The sequence below is a fragment of the Psittacula echo genome, assembly GCF_963264785.1.
Source record: "Psittacula echo genome assembly, chromosome: 1".
Lineage (NCBI taxonomy): Eukaryota > Metazoa > Chordata > Aves > Psittaciformes > Psittacidae > Psittacula > Psittacula echo.
Window position 1 is genome coordinate 2,498,857 of NC_137735.1, and position 18,575 is coordinate 2,517,431.

Sequence of the window (18,575 nt, forward strand, 5' to 3'; positions counted from 1 at the left end):
AGCCATGTACCCTGCAATGGTTCATTAAATCCCTGTTCCAGATCCTTGCCTGCATCATGTTGACCTCAGTCCTTTAATTACAGATAATCAGAGGTGTTTGTGTGTGGGACCTAAAATCCCTGCTCCAGCATCATGGTGCTGGGAGCTGAGTGTGCTGGTGGGGGGCTTTTGGCAATGACATTACAAGAGAGACATTGAGGGGCTGGAGCGGGGCCAGAGAAGGGCACTGGAGCTGGTGCAGGGCCTGGAGCCCAAGTGTGATGGGGAAGGGCTGAGGCACCTGGGGGGTTCAGTCTGGAGAAGAGAAGGCTCAGGGGGGACCTGATGGCTCCCTACAAGTGCCTGAGAGGAGGATGGAGCCAGGAGGGGCTGGGCTCTGCTCCCAAGGAACAAGGGATGGGACAAGAGGAACCGGCCTCAAGCTGCACCAGGGCAGGTTCAGATGGAGCTGAGGAACAATTCCTGCCCCAGAGGGTGCTCAGGCATTGGAACAGGCTGCCCAGGGCAGGGCTGCAGTCACCGTCCCTGCAAGTGTTCACAGCCCGTGGAGATGAGGCCTCAGTGCCATGGGTTAGGGGTGGCCTTGGCAGTGCTGGGTAAGGGTTGGACTGGATGAGCTGAAAGGGCTTTTCCAGCCTGTTTTATTCTATGATGCAACGCACAGGCCCAAGAGGATGGTGGAAAGAGGCAAAACCAGTAAAATGGGAAAGACTGGGGAAGAGGTGTTGAAATCCAGAGCCGGTGCAAGGCTGGCACCTCTGAGTGGGACAGAATGGGGCAGGATGGGGGATGCTCTGCTCCTCTCACCCCCAAATTTCTGATGTAAAGCAAATAAACGGTGTCTGGGTTGCGCAGGTACCAGGACACAGCCAGCAGAGCGGGGTGATGTGTCCTGCTACCTGCACATGAACCAACCATGCTGGTTGGAAACAAGGGATATTTGGGGTGCAGGGTAACAAGGGAGGGGCTATGGGTGATAGTGGGGGTGCTGGTGACTCGCCCCAGATGGGTGCCCAGATGGGATGCAGTGGTTTTGGGGTACAAGGATGCAGGGAGTGGTAATTTGGGATGGGTTTACATAGGGGAAGCAGTGCTGGGGAGCACATTGGGGTGCTGTAGGGTGTTTGGGGGAGGCCAGGGCACAGCACCCCATGAGGGTCCATGTCACATCACCCCATGGGGCCCTGGAGGTTTGTGGCAGTCCATGTGGTCCGTGTCACATCACCCCTTAGGGTCCCTGGGGGGGTCTATGGGATCCGTGTCACATCACCCCATAGGGTCCCTGGGGGGGTCTATGGGATCCGTGTCACATCACCCCATAGGGTCCCTGGGGGGGTCTATGGGATCCGTGTCACATCACCCCATAGGGTCCCTGGGGGGGTCTATGGGATCCGTGTCACATCACCCCATAGGGTCCCTGGAGGTGTCTATGGGATCCGTGTCACATCACCCCATAGGGTCCCTGGGGGGGTCCATGGGGTCTGTGTCACATCACCCCATAGGGCTCGGAGGACTCGGGCGAGCCCACTCACAGCGGGGGGGTGGTTGTGGTGGGGGTTGGCCGCGCCCATGAGCGGAGGGGGGGGCATAGGGGGTGTTGGAATGAGCGTTGCGAGGGGGTGTGTGCAAGGAGGCAGGAGTTGGACGAGCCCACGCCTCATAGAGGGGGGATCCAACCGTGTCCGCCCCTGTGTTTGCACGCAGCTATAATGTGCGGTAGAAGCCTTTCCGTTCTCCCTCCGTGTAAGACTCGGAGAAGCTCACGTTGAACCCTACGCTGCCGGAGAGGCGGAGAGCGCTGGTAGTAGCGTGCGGGCCATACCGCTGCCCCCCCCCTTTGCACGGTGGTGCGGTCCGGGCGGGGCGCGGCTCCCGCAGTGCTGCCGGCTCCCTCGCCTCCTGTCGCCGCTGCATCTCTGTCGCCATGGCGCTGTGCGGCCGCTCCGCGCTCCTCCCGCCGGCCCCGCGGCCCTCGCCGCGGCCACCCCGGGCCGCCAGCGCCTTCCTCAGGTAACGGGGGCCGGGGAAGGGCCGTGAGGGTGCGGGGGGAAGCCGAGGGGCTGACAGGGAAGGGCCGGGCTTTGGGCTGCATTGAAGCGGGGTGGAGCCGGGCGGCGGTGGGCGCTGAAGGGTGTGAGGGAGGCTGGGGGCGTTGAAGGGGCTGCATGGAGCGGGGTTGGGGTGTTAAAGGTGCTGGGGTGCACCGAGGGGGTGATGTAGAGGTGTTGAGGGGGGTGTTAAGGGGGTTGGTGGGGAGAAGCTGGGTGTTCAGAGAGCTGAGGGCTGGGAAGGTGGGGATTGGGAAGAGAATAGGATGTTAAGAGCGTTGATGGGAAGGTTGAGTGGGTTAAAGGCTATGGAGATGCTGGAGTAGGCTCGAATAGAGGGGTTGCGGGTGTTAAGAGGAGGTTTCTGGGCATTATGTAGTTTTGGGGGTGTTGCAGGGAGACTTGGAGGTGTTAAGGAGGTTGGAGTGGTTATGGGGGGCTGGAGCTATGGGGAGAAGGGATGAGACATCATTGGGGAAGCATAGAATCCCAGACTGGTTTGTGTTGGAAGGGACCTTAAAGCCCATCCGGTTCCAACCCCTGCCACAGTCAGGGACGCCTTCCACTGGAGCAGCTTGCTCCAAGCCCGTGTCCAACCTGGCCTTGAACACTGCCAGGGATGGGGCAGTGGAAGGCCGGTTTTGCAGGGAGCACCTGGAGAGAAGGGTTGATGGCCTTGAGAGGATGGCAGCAGGGGCCTGGCTTGACCTTGTGGCTGTAGGGATTGTCAACTCCTGAATCCCACTGGAGGAGGGTGTGTGGGAGGCTGGGATGGAGCAGGGGGTGACAGGGGGACAAAAAGGGAGGTTTGAGGACCTGAAAGAGGGGCTGGTCTGGAGAGATGGGCTTGGATGGTGTGACTGTAGGGAGCGAAGCCTGGGTCTGGTTTGGTAGGGAATGGATGTGGGTCTGCCTTGGAAGGAGGGAAGAAGGGCTCTTGAAAGGTAGGAATGCTGAAGTAGGGTAGGGATAGCAGAGATTTGGGAGGGGTGGAGGGATTATGGAAGGAAAGGGGATTGTGTATTTGTGTGGGCATCACTGGGTGGCTTGTGGAGAAGGCAACAGAAATAGAGGGGATAGTGCTGGACAAGAGGTGGAGTGCGAGGATATGTTAGATGATAGGTTTGGCTCAGTGAGATCTCAAGTGTCAGCTCAGGTATCCTTTGATTGCTAGAGCTCTATTTCCTCTTAAAGATTCAAGGTGCACCCTTGTGTGTGTTAGGCGACAGTGTATATCTGGAATGTCTGAATAGAAACAGCCTCAAGTTGTGCAAGGGGAGATTTAAATTGGGTATTAGGAACAATTCCTTCCCCTAAGGGTGCTGGGGCATTGGAACAGGCTGCCCAGGGCAGTGCTGGAGTCACCGTCCCTGCAGGTATTTAAAAGATGTGTAAATCGGGTGCTTAGGGACATAGTTTAGTGATGGCCTTGGCAGTGCTGTGGTTGAACTCAATATCTCCTATCTCCGAGGTCTTTTCTAACCTAAACGATTCCATGATTTTATTCACAAAGAACAACCCAGGAACTGAAGTGCTTGTTGCTTTCAATAGTTAGAGCACAATACGTGGAAGTATTCACCAGTGTGGAGTCAGGATAACTGGGAGACTGCATGTCAATTGCAACCAAACAGTTGGCTGAGCTGCCTGGCTATTAAAGTGGGTCTGTGTTTGCTGTAGATTTTGAATTAAAAGACAAAACATAAAGGGTTTTTTTTATATATATAGATATATATAAGAAGGGAACAGAAGCATTTACACTTCTCAGACAATCTGCCTGTGCAATGAGAAACCCAGCCCTGAGAGAAAAATGGAGGGCGCCTGTTTGAAATGCATGAACATGGCTGTTCTATGGTGGTTGTGTTCCTTCTCTGCCTGCAGCTAGAAACTGAATTGCTCATAAGAGGGAAGGAAGAGTGACCTTTTCAGTGAATTTTAATTTCACTGAGTAAACGAATCTTGTTTAGAAGGAGCTTAGTATCTGTTTATAGCTGGAAAGCATCTATAAATTCGTGATGAGTAATAAAACACCAAGACGGTAAAAAAAGAAGAGCTGAAAGGGAAAATGGTTTCCACTCAAACCTCTTTCTTTACGAGTGATTTTTGTAATCTGAGATCCTGTTTCAGAGTTGACATGAGAACATTCAGACTCTGCGAACATCTGCAAGCTTTCGAGCTCCGCTGGGAGATCCAGGCAGCATCTGTACTTTGGCATGTTTGCAAGAGGCATGTCATCCGTTAATTCTTTTTCCTCCTCAACATTTGTTCATGTGCATGTTATTTGCCAGGCCAGATGGAGGCAGGGAGACCAGTATCTGCAATAAATTTCCCAAGCAGTCAGCAGATAGCGGACACTTAATAAAAATAACTTATAACAAAACAATCCCTCTTTTCCCCACCCCCTCCGAAGTCCCAAACAGGAATGGAAAAATTCTGAAGACTATATAAAGAATAGAGATAATTCTTGGAGTTCTTCCACATACCTCAGAGTTTTGGTCTGCCATATGGTGTGTCAGGAACTGGCGTTTACCACAGAGATCCTCAGCGTTGTAGCAACACAAGAAAGGATGGCTTTAGTAAATAAAAAGGAACTAAGAGATGCCTGTTGTCCAAAAAGGGGATGGCTTTTTAGAAGGTGATGTCATGTTTCATGTGTCTTTGTTTAGTGGTGAGTGTTTTCCTTAAGAATACATGCATTTCTGAACTTAATTTATTCAATGCTTTTGTTATATATCACCATCTAAAATCAAGGTGAATCTGTTTTATTTCATAGTGCACCCACCCGATTTTTCATTACCTTTACTTAGAGCAGGCAAATCCTCATTAGTTACTCATGTTGGCAGCATAATACAGATTAATTCTCACTGTGTGTCTGTACAAAATGAATACTTGGGTTAATTTTTATGTTGTCTCTGCCTACATGTCTAATATTATCACACTCAAATCCATTCTGGTTTTAATCACATCGTGGTTAATTGTGTGGCTTTTCTCCTGTGGCTTCAGAGGAGCAGTTGGGGGTTGTCTGGGAGGTGGTACAGGGCTGAAGAAGTTGTTGTGGTTTCCCAACCAGTTTTATTAAGGGACACATCTGTGTTGAAAGATTAACGGTTTCTATCCATGTGTTCTTTGTGTAATTATGCTGAGGTTCAGGATTTTGTAAGAGAACAGTTTCACCAAGCTATTTTTAAGGAACAAGCTGTATTTTATCCTTGCAAAGAGAGAACTAATTGAACTTACTGAAATAGAGGAGGATAACAAAGAGAAACAGAACCCATTCCTTGAATATGGATGGGTTTCTACTGTGTTAGAGATGTAAGAAGTCTGTTGAGTGCTAGGCTAAGGCAAGAGAGGGATGTGGGACTGTATGGTTGATGGGAATAGAAAGGTAGACTAAATGCTTGTGAAGGAAAAGCTGCCAAAGGAGAGAAGCAGAGCCATCGTGTTAACTCTGCTGCCTGTGCAGCTTCATTAGGAGTTACCCCTTTGTGATCCTTTAGTTTGAACGGATGGCAAATCATCTGGCTTAGGGTTTTGTGGCTGCAGTGGTTGTAGTCCAGCAGTGGGCTCTGAAAGTATGTTTAGTCTTAAGGCACTGCAGCTTAACTTCTGATTTCTGCTGAAGTGCCACATGCTTGCTTTGTCTTTCTGATCAGAGGTGGACTGATAGCAGAGTAATTACACTTCAGCTGCTGGTCTTTCCTACTGCCTCAAATATTTTCTCAGGTGATAATGCTGGCATTCTTGATGGTGTGCTACAATTTAAGAGAGTGAAAACACAGACCTGGTGTTTGTAAATCAACCTGTGGGAGAATGCATCAAAGCTGCAGGTCTGACTGGTGTGTATGTGCCTGTAGGTGATGGGCAATTTATCATTTCGTTGCCTTCATGGAGGAGCTTCATTTCGTAGAGGAGCCATTCTTTCATTCTGTGATTCATTTGCAGCCTGTTAGCTGGTGTTGAGGTCTGATCTGGAGAGAATTTTTACAAGGGCCTGTAGGGACAGGCCAAGGGGAATGGCTTTAATCTGCCAGAGGGGAGATTGAGATGAGCTCTTAGGCAGAAGCTCTTCCCTGTGAGGGTGCTGAGGCCCTGGCCCAGGGTGCCCAGAGAAGCTGGGGCTGCCCCATCCCTGGCAGTGTTCAAGGCCAGGTTGGACACGGGGGCTTGGAGCAAGCTGCTCTAGTGGAAGGTGTCCCTGCCCATGGCAGGGGCTTGGAACTGGCTGGCCTTTAAGCTCCAAAACACAAACCAGGCTGGGATTCTGTGAGTTGCTTATAGCAAACAAGTCTGCGGAAGGGCTGCACTGTGCAGTGTGGTTATATAAAATACCAGCATGGATAGTGATGTTCATCCGTAATAAACAGTGCTACTGTTAAGATGTGCTGCAGTGCCAAAGATCCTGAATAAACTTCTAATTTGCAAACGGAATCGGGCAGTCCCAAGTGTTTAGTAAGCAGAGATTCATTCTTGTTCCTACGTGCTTTGAGGTCTCTGAATTAGTTTAGTATTACTGTCCATTTCAAGTCAAGAAGCAAAAGACTTGGTCCTGTAAAATGCATGCAGCATTAAAATGTCTTCTTTTTGGTCCACTTTTAATATTTGCTGCTTACTGTTCCTAAACATGCTAAGTGTTTTTAAAGTTGCTATACTTCCTATTTATAGTCCCTATGTTTGATTTAGAGAAATCTTGAAAACAGCTGGAAAACCATCATGTATTTTGAAGTGAGTGAATACTGTTGTCTTTTGTGAGCAGTAAAACAGGTATTTTGGTGAGCTAAGGGGGGAAAAAAACAATCAACAAAACCCCAAACTCTGTATGTTACTGTTCAAGCTAGGTAGCGAGTTTCAAAAGAACTGCTTTAAAATGAAATTCCAAGTGTCTTGGATTCAGTCTGACATCTTGTTTCTCTTACACAGATACATTAAGATGGTGATAATGTCAGAGTGTGGGAAATCCTGGCCTCTGATATAAGCAGACAGTAATAATGTCTCTGTTAGAAGCAGTGAGGTCAACAAAAGGCTCATGAAAAATAAACTGGACGTTTTGGGGCTAGAGTGGAAACAGATGGTGGTAGCAGCAAGTTAACAAGAAGTGAGATTTGGGGGGAAAAATAAACTCTTTTATCTTTCAGTTTTATTTATTTTCCAGCTTTTTCTTCCTTAAATCAAGTCCTTTATGTTAAAACCAGTGTTCAACCTTGTCAACGTAAGGGTTTGCGCAGGCTGGCCAGGGCTGTCCTGGGTTTTTTCTCTTGTTCACTGCTGTTTCTCAAGGCTTCAGCACGTGTGGGGTTTTAGAACTGGAGCCTTTGTGGGGGAGGAGCGTAACATCTGCCAATATGGAGCAAAACCATATTCACCACAGTGCAATCACATCCTTTGTCAGCGTTGTCAACCCTAGCTGCAGCCATGCCAGCCGATGGGAATCCATCGGGAATCACTCCAGGATCAATGCTGTTATCGTTGCTGCTGGAGATTACAATGTCAAGGAAAGGAAGCTTGCACGCAGGCTAAATGCTAGCAACACTATATACAGAAACTATATAATGGCATTGTGGAAACATAAATAAAATGAAAATGAAAATACTGTGGGGTATAAAATAGAAACTAATTCGTTCTTGATTGAGAAAGGCACAGTTGTTAATGTCGTGTTATTTGCCAACAACCATGGCTTGCAGCACTGTCTGTGCCTGTTCCTAAGCTGTGACAGCCAGGTACTTTGCATAATGAGTATGAAGACGTGTGAACAGATGAGCACTAATTCTTAGAAGTTAATGATTGTCAGTTATCTGCCCCCTTTTATTTGGATCTAGTCCAAGATGAGCAGAATATCAAGTACCTCAATATCTAGTTTCTTAATTTGCCCAAGCTACCAGATGCTACCCTAAAGGGTGGCTTTGCTTTCTGTGCTGCCTTCAGCAGCAGTAGGATCAGCTTGTTTGGTTCTAGGATTCTATGGGGTTGTCTTTAAATTCTTCGGCTAGGGTTGTTAGTTTGGATCCTTAAGTTGGTGTGGCTTGACACATGGCTCCAGGATTGTTAGTGCAAATACAAAAGCAGTGCGAATCATAGAATGGTTTGGGTTGAAAGGGAGCTTAAAGCTCACCCAGTTCCAACCCCTGCCACAGGGCAGGGACCCCTTCCACTGGAGCAGCTTGCTCCAAGCCCCTGTGTCCAACCTGGCCTTGAGCACTGCCAGGGATGGGGCAGCCACAGCTTCTCTGGGCACCCTGGGCCAGCGCCTCAGCACCCTCACAGGGAAGAGCTTCTGCCTAAGAGCTCATCTCAGTCTCCCCTCGGGCAGGTTCAAGCCATTCCCCTTGGCCTGGCCCTACAGGCCCTTGTCCCAAGCCCCTCTCCAGGTTTCCTGCAGCCCCTTTAGGCACTGGAGCTGCTCTAAGGTCTCCCCTTCAGGAGCCTTCTCTTGTCCAGGCTGCCCCAGCCCAGCTCTCTCAGCCTGGCTCCAGAGCAGAGCTGCTCCAGCCCTCGCAGCATCTCTGTTGTGTCCTCTGGACTCATTCCAGCAGCTCCATGTCTCTCTTGTGCTGTTGCTGCAGAGCTGGATGCAGGACAACAGGGGTGTCTGAACCATCGCTTTCAGCACTCTGGGCTCTTACACAGGCTTAAGATGATGTAGGAATCCCACCTTAGGTTCAAAAGTGCATGCTGGGCAAATTCTCACTTTGTCTACTTCAACTTATTATCCACTTGTAAAACAACCTCATTGTCTGTGGTTGTCTCATTGGGTAAGTAGCCTGCAGCTCATGTCTTGTCCAGGTCTCACTGAAGTCCAGGAGTTAGGGGCTTCCTAGGAAGGGCTTCAGTTGTATTTTCAAACACAACTAATGCAGATTTTTCAGCAGTAAGCTACTATAAAACATGCTTGTGGCTATATATGTGGTGGATGTGGAGCCACCTCTTTCAGGAAAGTGGGGTTATGCTATTGTGTGGAGCTTTTTTGTCATAGTTTCTCTTTGAAATTGAGTTATTGGGATAAACTGAAAAGTAAAAAATTAGCGCTCTTGCTGGGGTGCTTGTGTTGGAGGCGGGAAGAATCATGGATATTTGTTCCCAGCACAGTTGCTTTGTTTTTGTCAGATGACTGTTTAATGCAGAATGCAAGAAAATGCCATTTTCCCCCCTCTGACTTTATCCACAGCTTAGCCTGTATTGTTTAAGGGCGTGTAGTAAGAATTCTAATTATTCTCCCCACCATTTCTGAATGCTGCCTTTATCCAGCCACAGAAGTCTTCTGTTCTTCATGTCAGCCTTTGAATATAATGATTTATACACATTGGAAATGATGTTGAAAATATTTTAATCTGTGAAGAAGCTTTTCTAAAGATTTCTTTCCCAGAAACCACTTTAAACGAGGCAAGGAGACATTTTCTGAAGGCTCTTCAATATTAAGATTGAAATAAACATCTTTATGGTCATAAATGTAATGAAATAATGAATAAATAATCTGCTGCATGCTTTTTCCTTTTATGTCTGGACTGTCTCCTTAAGGAAGTGTAACACCAATATTCAACTCACTTGGGCCTGGAGCCCAAGTGTGATGGGGAAGGGCTGAGGGACCTGGGGGGTTCAGTCTGGAGAAGAGAAGGCTCAGGGGGGACCTGATGGCTCCCTACAAGTGCCTGAGAGGAGGATGGAGCCAGGAGGGGCTGGGCTCTGCTCCCAAGGAACAAGGGATGGGACAAGAGGAACCGGCCTCAAGCTGCACCAGGGCAGGTTTAGATGGAGCTGAGGAACAATTCCTGCCCCAAAGGGTGCTCAGGCATTGGAACAGGCTGCCCAGGGCAGGGCTGCAGTCACCGTCCCTGCAAGTGTTCACAGCCCGTGGAGATGAGGCTCTGAGTACCATGATTCAATGGTTTCTTTGGCAGTACTGGTGTAAAGGTTGGACTTGATGATCTTAAAGGTCTTTTGCTACCCAGTTGATTCTATGATTCATATGGCAGAAATTTCTTAGCAGCTTAATCTCAGAACTCTCTATATTTTAAGGGGTGCACCAAAGTTGTTTTATCTGTGAAAGATGCTGGAAGTAGTTCTAGGAGTCCTAATCTTAAATCAAAACTTAAGGAGGGAAAGAAATACCCAACCCAGAACAAACATGGAAGTCCTTTCCTCCCCTAATTTCTCTTCCCCTCTGCCCTCCATCACAGTGTACTCCAACACATCAGAGAATACTTTCACTTAGCTGTAGAAGACACAAAACATTGTGGATTTGCTTTGCTCTGATCTGGTCTTGTTGCACAGGCTCATGACAGTACTTCTCGTTTTAAATGAAAAACAGATTTCACCAGATTTCGCTTTTGTTGAAGCTGTTAAGTGTGCATTAGAAGTTAAAGATCTTAGGAATAATTTACCTTGTATCATATGATGATGTTTTTTAACAGATGGGAGTATCTTTCCCCATGAATTTCTTACAAGGAGTTTCTGTACTTGTTCTTTCTCAAATCGAGTTCTAACTGTTCCTTTCTTTTAATAGTGGTGTGTGTGTGGGAATAATAGCAAAATCAAAGTGTATATTCATGCAGTGTTTATCATGCACAAGAGGTTTTGAAAACACTTTACAATCCAGCAGAACCTGTCTTTTGCTGCAGAATAACTTAAACGTGCCTCAAGAGTGAGGCTGAACACAAGTAGTAAAGGGATTGTTGTATCTTGAAAGGAGTTGAATGAAGATCTGCCTCTTGTGCCTGCAGCTTGGAAGCATTCATGATAGTTTTTTCTGATGACAGTTTCTTTTCACTCTCTGAGCAGAAGCAGGAAGATGCATCCTCTGATATGGTAAATCTTTTAATAAAACTCTGCTTGCTGTGTCACTGGGGATGTCTTTGGACATGCTTTGGCACAGTCATTTCATTCCGGCCTTCACATGCTTGTAGAAGTGTGGGTTTCTCTTGAATAGAACTCTGCAGGGAGGTTGAGAAGCATTTTTGTTCTCCTCCTAGCTTTATACATAAGGCTGCTTCCATTTCATGTGTTTTACAGAGGCTGTAGCAGTTTTGCTTGCCAACATCTGGTCCTTAAATAACTGTAGATCTGTTTGCATATGGAAAAATTAAGTAAGTCAAATTTGTTTGTACCCACAGTGAAGGGTCTAGCAAGTTTTTCTGCTCTTGATCTTGCTTGCTGTGGTGGATCATCTCTCACCTAGCTAGTCTGGGGTCCTGTTTAATGATGGGATGAAAATCTTCTGGAATAAGATATAAAACATTAAGTTTGGATAGCTGTGACAGTCAGTTTTTGGTTAGGTTTTAAAGAACTAGTATTTAAAGATGCTAAAATGTGCAGCATAAAGTTGAATGTTTCTTTCACAGACTTCATAGCATCACCTACATGGGCAGCAACATCTGATAGTACCTGAATCAGTGTCTTAATCATAGAATCACAGCATGGTTTGTGTTGGAAGGGAGCTTAAAGCTCATCGAGCTCCAACCCCTGCCACAGGCAGGGACCCCTTCCACTGGAGCAGCTTGCTCTAAGCCCCTGTGTCCAACCTGGCCTTGAACACTGCCAGGGATGGGGCAGCCACAGCTTCTCTGGGCACCCTGTGCCAGCGCCTCAGCACCCTCACAGGGAAGAGCTTCTGCCTGAGAGCTCATCTCAGTCTCCCCTCTGGCAGGTTAAAGCCATTCCCCTTGGCCTGTCCCTACAGGCCCTTGTCCCAAGCCGTCCTTCTCCAGGTTCCTTATCAGCCATTATCTGTGCCTTTCATTTCTGTTTCTGTTATCTAAGACTGGATCGGAATATATACACATACAATGAACTGTGATACAGTACAGCATAGAATATGAATTGAGACATTTCAGGCAAAAAGAAGAATTGAGAAATTCAGACCTCAAAGAGGCAATCTAAAAACTTGGGGTGGTTTGCACTGATTTTGTGCTTCCCATGAAAGCATCTTCAAATGTCTGTCTATTAGAGTGGGTGTTCAAACTGTGCTTAGATGAGCTATAATGGAAACCTTTGGGGTTCAGTCTGTCTTTCAGAGGAAGTAGAGCATGATCATTGTAGCATTACTGAAAAGATCAATTTGCTTTTGCCATGGCTTAGCTATGAAAATAGGAATACTCATTGTTTGTTCGAGCTGATCATAAATTTAGCTCTGTTTAAGTGTTTCTGCAAGAGACATTTGTTTCTTAGAGCTGAACAGCTCTTGGTTGTATAAACAAGACCGTTACAAGAAGACACAGTGATATCAGCAGGGAAATTTCTTGCCTTCTCTCAGTATTAACACAAGCTCACAAAACGTTGCCTAGAAGCACAAATTATGTTGCTCTCTCTCTCTGGCTGTTGTAGCTGAATGTTTTGCCTGGCTTAAAGATGCATATAGGCCAACCAAATTTAACTTTATATAATCAGCAATTCATTTTATTATGGCAATCTTGGCAAGATCTGGTATTGTTTCATTTCTTTTTATTGTAGTTTGTTACTGAAAATTATACTTTGGGCTTTTAATATTCTCTGACTGTTCATTTTAGAAAAATATAATGGATTTAATACAGAAATAATACATGAGAGAGGTGACATGCATCATAGGAAAATTATCCAGATATTTCATGGAATCCCAGACTGGTTCGGGTTGGAAGGGACCTTAAAGCTCTTCCAGCTCCAACCCCTGCCACGGGCAGGGACCCCTTCCACTAGAGCAGCTTGCTCCAAGCCCCTGTGTCCAACCTGGCCTTGAACACTGCCAGGGATGGGGCAGCCACAGCTTCTCTGGGCACCCTGGGCCAGCGCCTCAGCACCCTCACAGGGAATGGTTTAAAGTTATGATTAAAGTTGTATGATTTCCCTGTGCTATTTGAGTTGTTTTGAGCTGTGGTTTCATTTCTGACCAGAAACCCACAAGTTCACTTTATTAACTTGTCTTGCGGAAAAATAATCTTTCTTTAAAGGTGTTCAGCTCTCCTGGAGTTCAGCTTTTGTTGTGTTAAATGAGAGTGTTTGCTCTATATTTTTCCATTATGGACTAAATAAAGTTCTGGAGAGTAGTGCCAGATGCAGGGAAGAACTGTTAACACCTGAAGCTTAAATAGAAGAGAAAATCCTATGGTCAGGAGCTGTTTCTGAGGACTCACTAAAATTGCTTTCTCTTTTCTGTCTGAAAGTTTCCTTGGTTCTGCATTTGTGTATGTGCTTGTGACAATGACAGGGTGAGCTGTCTGGGTTTCATCATACTGGTAAGCAAAAGCATCACTGGGCCACCACAGAATCTTTAGGAGCTGAGGATGTGGGTAAGCCCCTACAGGTTTGCAAGTGCAGGCAGAGTTCTCTGTGCCTTTCCCCCTTCTCCCCTGTATGAATATGCTGCTTTTCGCTTTGATCTTGTCTGGAATGTGTCTGTATTATGTAGTTACACAGGGTGGAAGTGGTCTGATGGTGCTGAAACTGATCTTTTGGAAACTCCTGTTGGGGTGTAGGAGCTACTCAGTTTCTTGTCAACTTTCTGCTTGGGCATCACCTACCCTGTGTTGCTTTGCTTCTCTCATAGAGAAAGGAGCGTTGCTGCCTTGGTGAGAGGAAACTTGCTAAAGGTTAGATATGAACAGGGTGCTTGGCTTGAAGGGATAGTTATAGGTTCTAATCTTTCAAGGCTTTGTATTTCCTCTTTTAGTGGACAAATAGTAGTAATGCGGGAATGGTTTGCTATGATGTTTAAACGTATTTCAAACTGAAGAGACCCAAGTTGAAGTGTGTCCACTTAGTTTATATAATAAAGAAAAAAGGCAAGGTCAGCTCTTTAACCTACCGAACTTGAGCACTCCAAAGCACTGACCTTAAGTTTGAATTCTCTTTTGCAGCTGCAGCCGCCTTCGAAACATTCAGAGCATCCTGACACAGAGCAGCAAATCTCAGCCTGATGGAATCCTCTGCATTTTAGGTTAGTTTTGCTTTTCTTTTCTCTCCCTTTATTCTCACTGTACTGATAAAGATACCATGAGTTTCAGGAAGATGATCATCTCCTTCCTTCTCCAAGGCCCGGCTCTGTTGCTCAGTGAATGGGCAGTTACTGGATTGGCACATCCTTTTCTCCCTACATTATTCTTAAGCCTGTTTACTAATTTCAGGCAGACTTGCTACAATAGTAATAACATCAACATTATGAAGCGTTATGAAAATTCAGTGCTGGAGAAAAGAGAGAATCTTTGTTAATCTCTAAACTGAAGGAGAAATGGAGAGAATTTAATCCATATCTATTTGGAGTAAACATTCAGCAGTCTAAGCAGTGTTTGCTTTCTGGCTGGTGCTTGGGATAAAAGCTCAAGACTGAGGGTTGTTGCAGCTGGTTTCCCCATGGAGGCAGGGAAGTGGAAAGGATTAGAAGACGCTGAGGTTAAGGGAGTGGAGAAGAGACAGAGGAGCACCAAGGGTAGGGATTGTGGTGTACAGAGTGAGGTGGTGGCTGAGAAAGAGATACAGAGAGGGGGGAGAATAATCATAAAACCGGCAGAATTAATAAAATCTGAATTTAGGGGAGGGACATCTTGCCTCAGTAATTCAAAATGCACTTCGAGTTGCATGGCAAATCTGGGATGCAGTTATGAGTCAAATGGTGGCATGTACAGAGAGTTTATATGGTGTCAATCCTTTGTTTCTTCTGAGGTTGGGGGAAAGAGGGATATGAAATCCAGCTCCATGTGCAAATATCCCCTAGGAAAGTAATAGGTTTTTTGTACCGCTTTAATATCATTTCTGTATGTCACATTTCTTATTATATAATCACTATCAAGATATTAAAGGATAAATTAAAGAATGATGATTGAAATTCCTTAGAGAAAAGGACTAAGGAGTGATTGTTTAAATAATGTGTTACAGTTAAAGGTGGAGAAATCTAGTGTAGCCTGAAAGTGTGCAATGACATTAAGAAATTATGCAACAGCCTGGTTTTTTTTTGTGTTATTTGGGATTTTTGTTATCTTTTTTAACGATGTAGCAAGAAAACCTGAAGAAGCTCATTTACTGAACCACAAAGAAGTTGTAAATGTGTATAACTTAGTTCTGTTTTGGTCAGTACTAACTGTGTGACATGGCTGTCCCTATTCTCTAGGGTAAGAGTTTAAGAAGTCTTCAGCTCATTAGTAACTTTAAATCTAGAAGGTCTGTAAGGTCACTGTGTCAACCTTCCAAGGAAACTTAATCATGCAGGATAACATAGAGTCATAGAATTAACTGGGTTGGAAAAGACCTTTCAGATCATCAAATCCAACCATTCCCCAGCACTGCCAAGGCCACCATTCAACCATGGCACTGAGGCCTTGTCTCCACGGTGTGTGAACACTTGCAGGGACGGTGACTGCAGCCCTGCCCTGGGCAGCCTGTTCCAATGCCTGAGCACCCTTTGGGGCAGGAATTGTTCCTCAGCTCCATCTAAACCTGCCCTGGTGCAGCTTGAGGCCGGTTCCTCTTGTCCCATCCCTTGTTCCTTGGGAGCAGAGCCCAGCCCCTCCTGGCTCCATCCTCCTCTCAGGCACTTGTAGGGAGCGATCAGGTCCCCCCTGAACCTTCTCTTCTCCACACTGAACCCCCCAGGTCCCTCAGCCCTTCCCCATCACACTGTGCTCCAGGCCCTGCACCAGCTCCAGTGCCCTTCTCTGGCCCCGCTCCAGCCCCTCAATGTCTCTCTTGTAATGAGGGGCCTAGAGCTGAACACAGGATTCGAGATGCAGTCTCACCAGTGCCCAGTACAGGCGGAAAGTCGCTGAGCTGGTCCTGCTGCCACTCTGGTGCTAATACAGAAATAGCATACTTGGGTTTTGCTTTTGGTGCTAGTTGAATTACATTAAATACACTAGTTGTGCCATCTCACCAGTGATACCATGGTATTTCTTGACTGTTGTTAACTCTAAAGCTGCAGTAAGTCCCAAACAAACAATAGTCACTCAAAACATTGTGCAGCTCTGGGAAAGTATTACAGGCGAAAGGAATTGCTTTATGTAATCCTCAGTGTAATGTGGAATATTTAAGTCCATGCATAAGACCATAGCTGTTAATAAAGAACCATTTCTGCTATGGAATTATAGGAAGTGTGTTTTGTTATTAGTCTTGTGCTTTGCACTAATCTCTTTTATCACCCACAAAGGAACTGTTGTTGTCTAATGTGACCTGTCTAATGTAGCCAGCAGGATTTTTAGCATAACTTCTGATTAAGCAGGCATGTTACTGTTACAAATGCATTAAATCTGTCTTCAAATGCTACCTTCAGGTGACAAAAAATATGTAGTCTTACGTTTTTAGTCCTGTTGACTTGTATGGAAAACCCAGGCATAATGGTGTTTTTATACAGTCAGTGCATGTTCTGTTTCACTTATCTGTCTTTAATGACCAAGAGTTGATGCATTTCCCTCACCCCAACTTTAATTTAACACACTGGGCTGTGAGATCAAAACTATATCAACTTCTATAGGTTTGTTTCAAGGAGATTAATATTTACCTTGAGACTGAAAACAGCATTGTGAGATTGCAAAGAGATGACAGTGGACTAAGTATTGATATTTACCTTTTATCCTCCCTGAAGGGGATAGGAACACATTAGGGGCTCTACCAGTAAATCTTTATCTTCTGTTCAAGTATGACTACTTCTTTAGGTATCTTTTTTGGGGTTTTTTTCCCTCCATTATAATCCATCCCACACAGAGCTATTGCTCTGAGGATGTGGGAGAAACCTCACCAGTGTTTAGTACATTACACTGATTGCTCATCCTGTTCCCCTTCCAAATAGAGACTATGTTAATGACTATTGTGCCACTTAGAATCATAGGATGGCAAAGTGGTTTGGGTTGGAAGGGACCTTAAAGCTCACCCAGCTCCAATCCCTGCCACAGGCAGGGACCCCTTCCACTGGAGCAGCTTGCTCCAAGCCCCTGTGTCCAACCTGGCCTTGAACACTGCCAGGGATGGGGCAGCCACAGCTTCTCTGGGCACCCTGTGCCAGCGCCTCAGCACCCTCACAGGGAAGAGCTTCTGCCTAAGAGCTCATCTCAGTCTCCCCTCTGGCAGGTTCAAGCCATTCCCCCCTGTCCTGTCACTTCTGATGGCCGTTCCACAGCTGCATGTTGCGTTTGGGGCAAATCTCTAAAGTTGATGTGTCCATTCTCCAGCCTCACCATCCTACTGCCTCCCTGCTGTCCTTGGAGCTCATGTGGCTGTTCAGTGTGTTATGGAACAACTGTTCTTTGTTTCCATACACAAGGACGTGTCAGGAGTGCATGGCTGGGACAAAAAACAGGACTTTCTACCTGCAGGCTGTGTTTATGTCAGCTTAGCAGCTGTAGTATCTCAGACATAAAGAATGGCCGAGCTGAATACTTTCTGCTGTGCCAAAGGGGAGTCTCAGCCTACCCTTATACCACTCCTTTCCTCTCTTTACTCCCCACATGCATTTTACATCAGTGCTGGTGTTTGATATCTTGCATCTGCTTCATCTTACTGAGCAGACAAGATTTCTTCCCCCCCCCTGTATTTGGCCAAACTCATTTCCTGCCAGTTTAGCAAACTGAATCGGATTGGGTGAGTCCTAACTGCAGGAGAAGGAGTGGGAATGGCTCTTTGAGCAGCAGTGAGCTGTCGGACTGATTTCATTGTCTCACTAAACCCTTGTGATGAGTTGGGAACAGGCTGGGAGTTACTAAACTCCTGGCTCAGCTGGAGGCAGGCGTGGGGGTTTCCTCATTAATTCCTTCCCCATTGTTCCATGGAGAACTTCTGATATGCTTCTGGAGGTATCTTTGTCATTGTTTCATTTCCTGTTTATTTTCCGCTGACTGTATCTGTTCATTTAACTCCATATGTTTCTATAGAATAGTATTCAAACATACAGCAGTATGAAAGCTGCTGTACTGAATACTTAAAAAAACCAACCAGTAAAACCTACACAAACCGAGTGTTCTTCAGAGTGAATGCCTTTCTGGTAAGCTGAAGAGAAATGAAGGCTCAGGGGAGATCTTGTCACCATGTTCCAGCATTTAAAGGGTGGCTACAAAGAAGGCTTTTACAAGGAGTCCCATGGAAAAGATAAGGGGTGATGGGCACAAGTTACTGCAGGGGAGATTCCAGCTGGGCACAGGAGGAAAATGTTTCCCAATGAGAACGGTCAGCCACTGCAATAATCTCCCCAGGGAAGTGGTGACTCCCCAGAGTTGAACACTGTTAAGACTGGGCTGCACAGGGTACTGGGCCATCTAGTGTAGATGATGCTTTGCCTAGAAAGGTTGGACCAGATGGTGCTTGAGGTCCCTTCCAGCCTTGGATTCTAGGATTGACCTGTCACCTTGCTGTCCCTGAAAGGGACTGTCGTCATTCCTCCTTCGTGCCGGATTATGTGCTCTTCTGATTGCCTTCAAAAGTTGCCTCAGGCAGTAAACCAGATTATCTTCAGGACATTGTATGTACTGCTTTCTAAGGCTAGAGCTGATTTCAAAGAGACTGATTGTGTTTAAATGGAGTTCCCTGGAACAATGGGACAGTTGCTTCCTGGAAGAACTGAGTCTCCACTCTTGATTGTAGCTGAAATCCCAC

At 46.3% G+C, this 18,575-nt stretch overlaps 1 protein-coding gene across 1 annotated transcript in view; it reads left to right on the plus strand.

The window, feature by feature from the left end:
- Window positions 1–1,924: 1,924 nt before the first annotated feature.
- The window catches only part of DNAAF9 (dynein axonemal assembly factor 9), a gene marked incomplete at both ends in the record, with an annotated part of 73,478 nt that continues 56,827 nt past the window's right edge, over window positions 1,925–18,575 (plus strand). Inside the window, 2 exons of the mRNA XM_080632120.1 lie at window positions 1,925–2,010; window positions 13,862–13,941. Coding sequence (XP_080488246.1) covers window positions 1,925–2,010; window positions 13,862–13,941 — 166 coding nt within the window. The remainder of the gene's footprint in view (window positions 2,011–13,861; window positions 13,942–18,575) is intronic.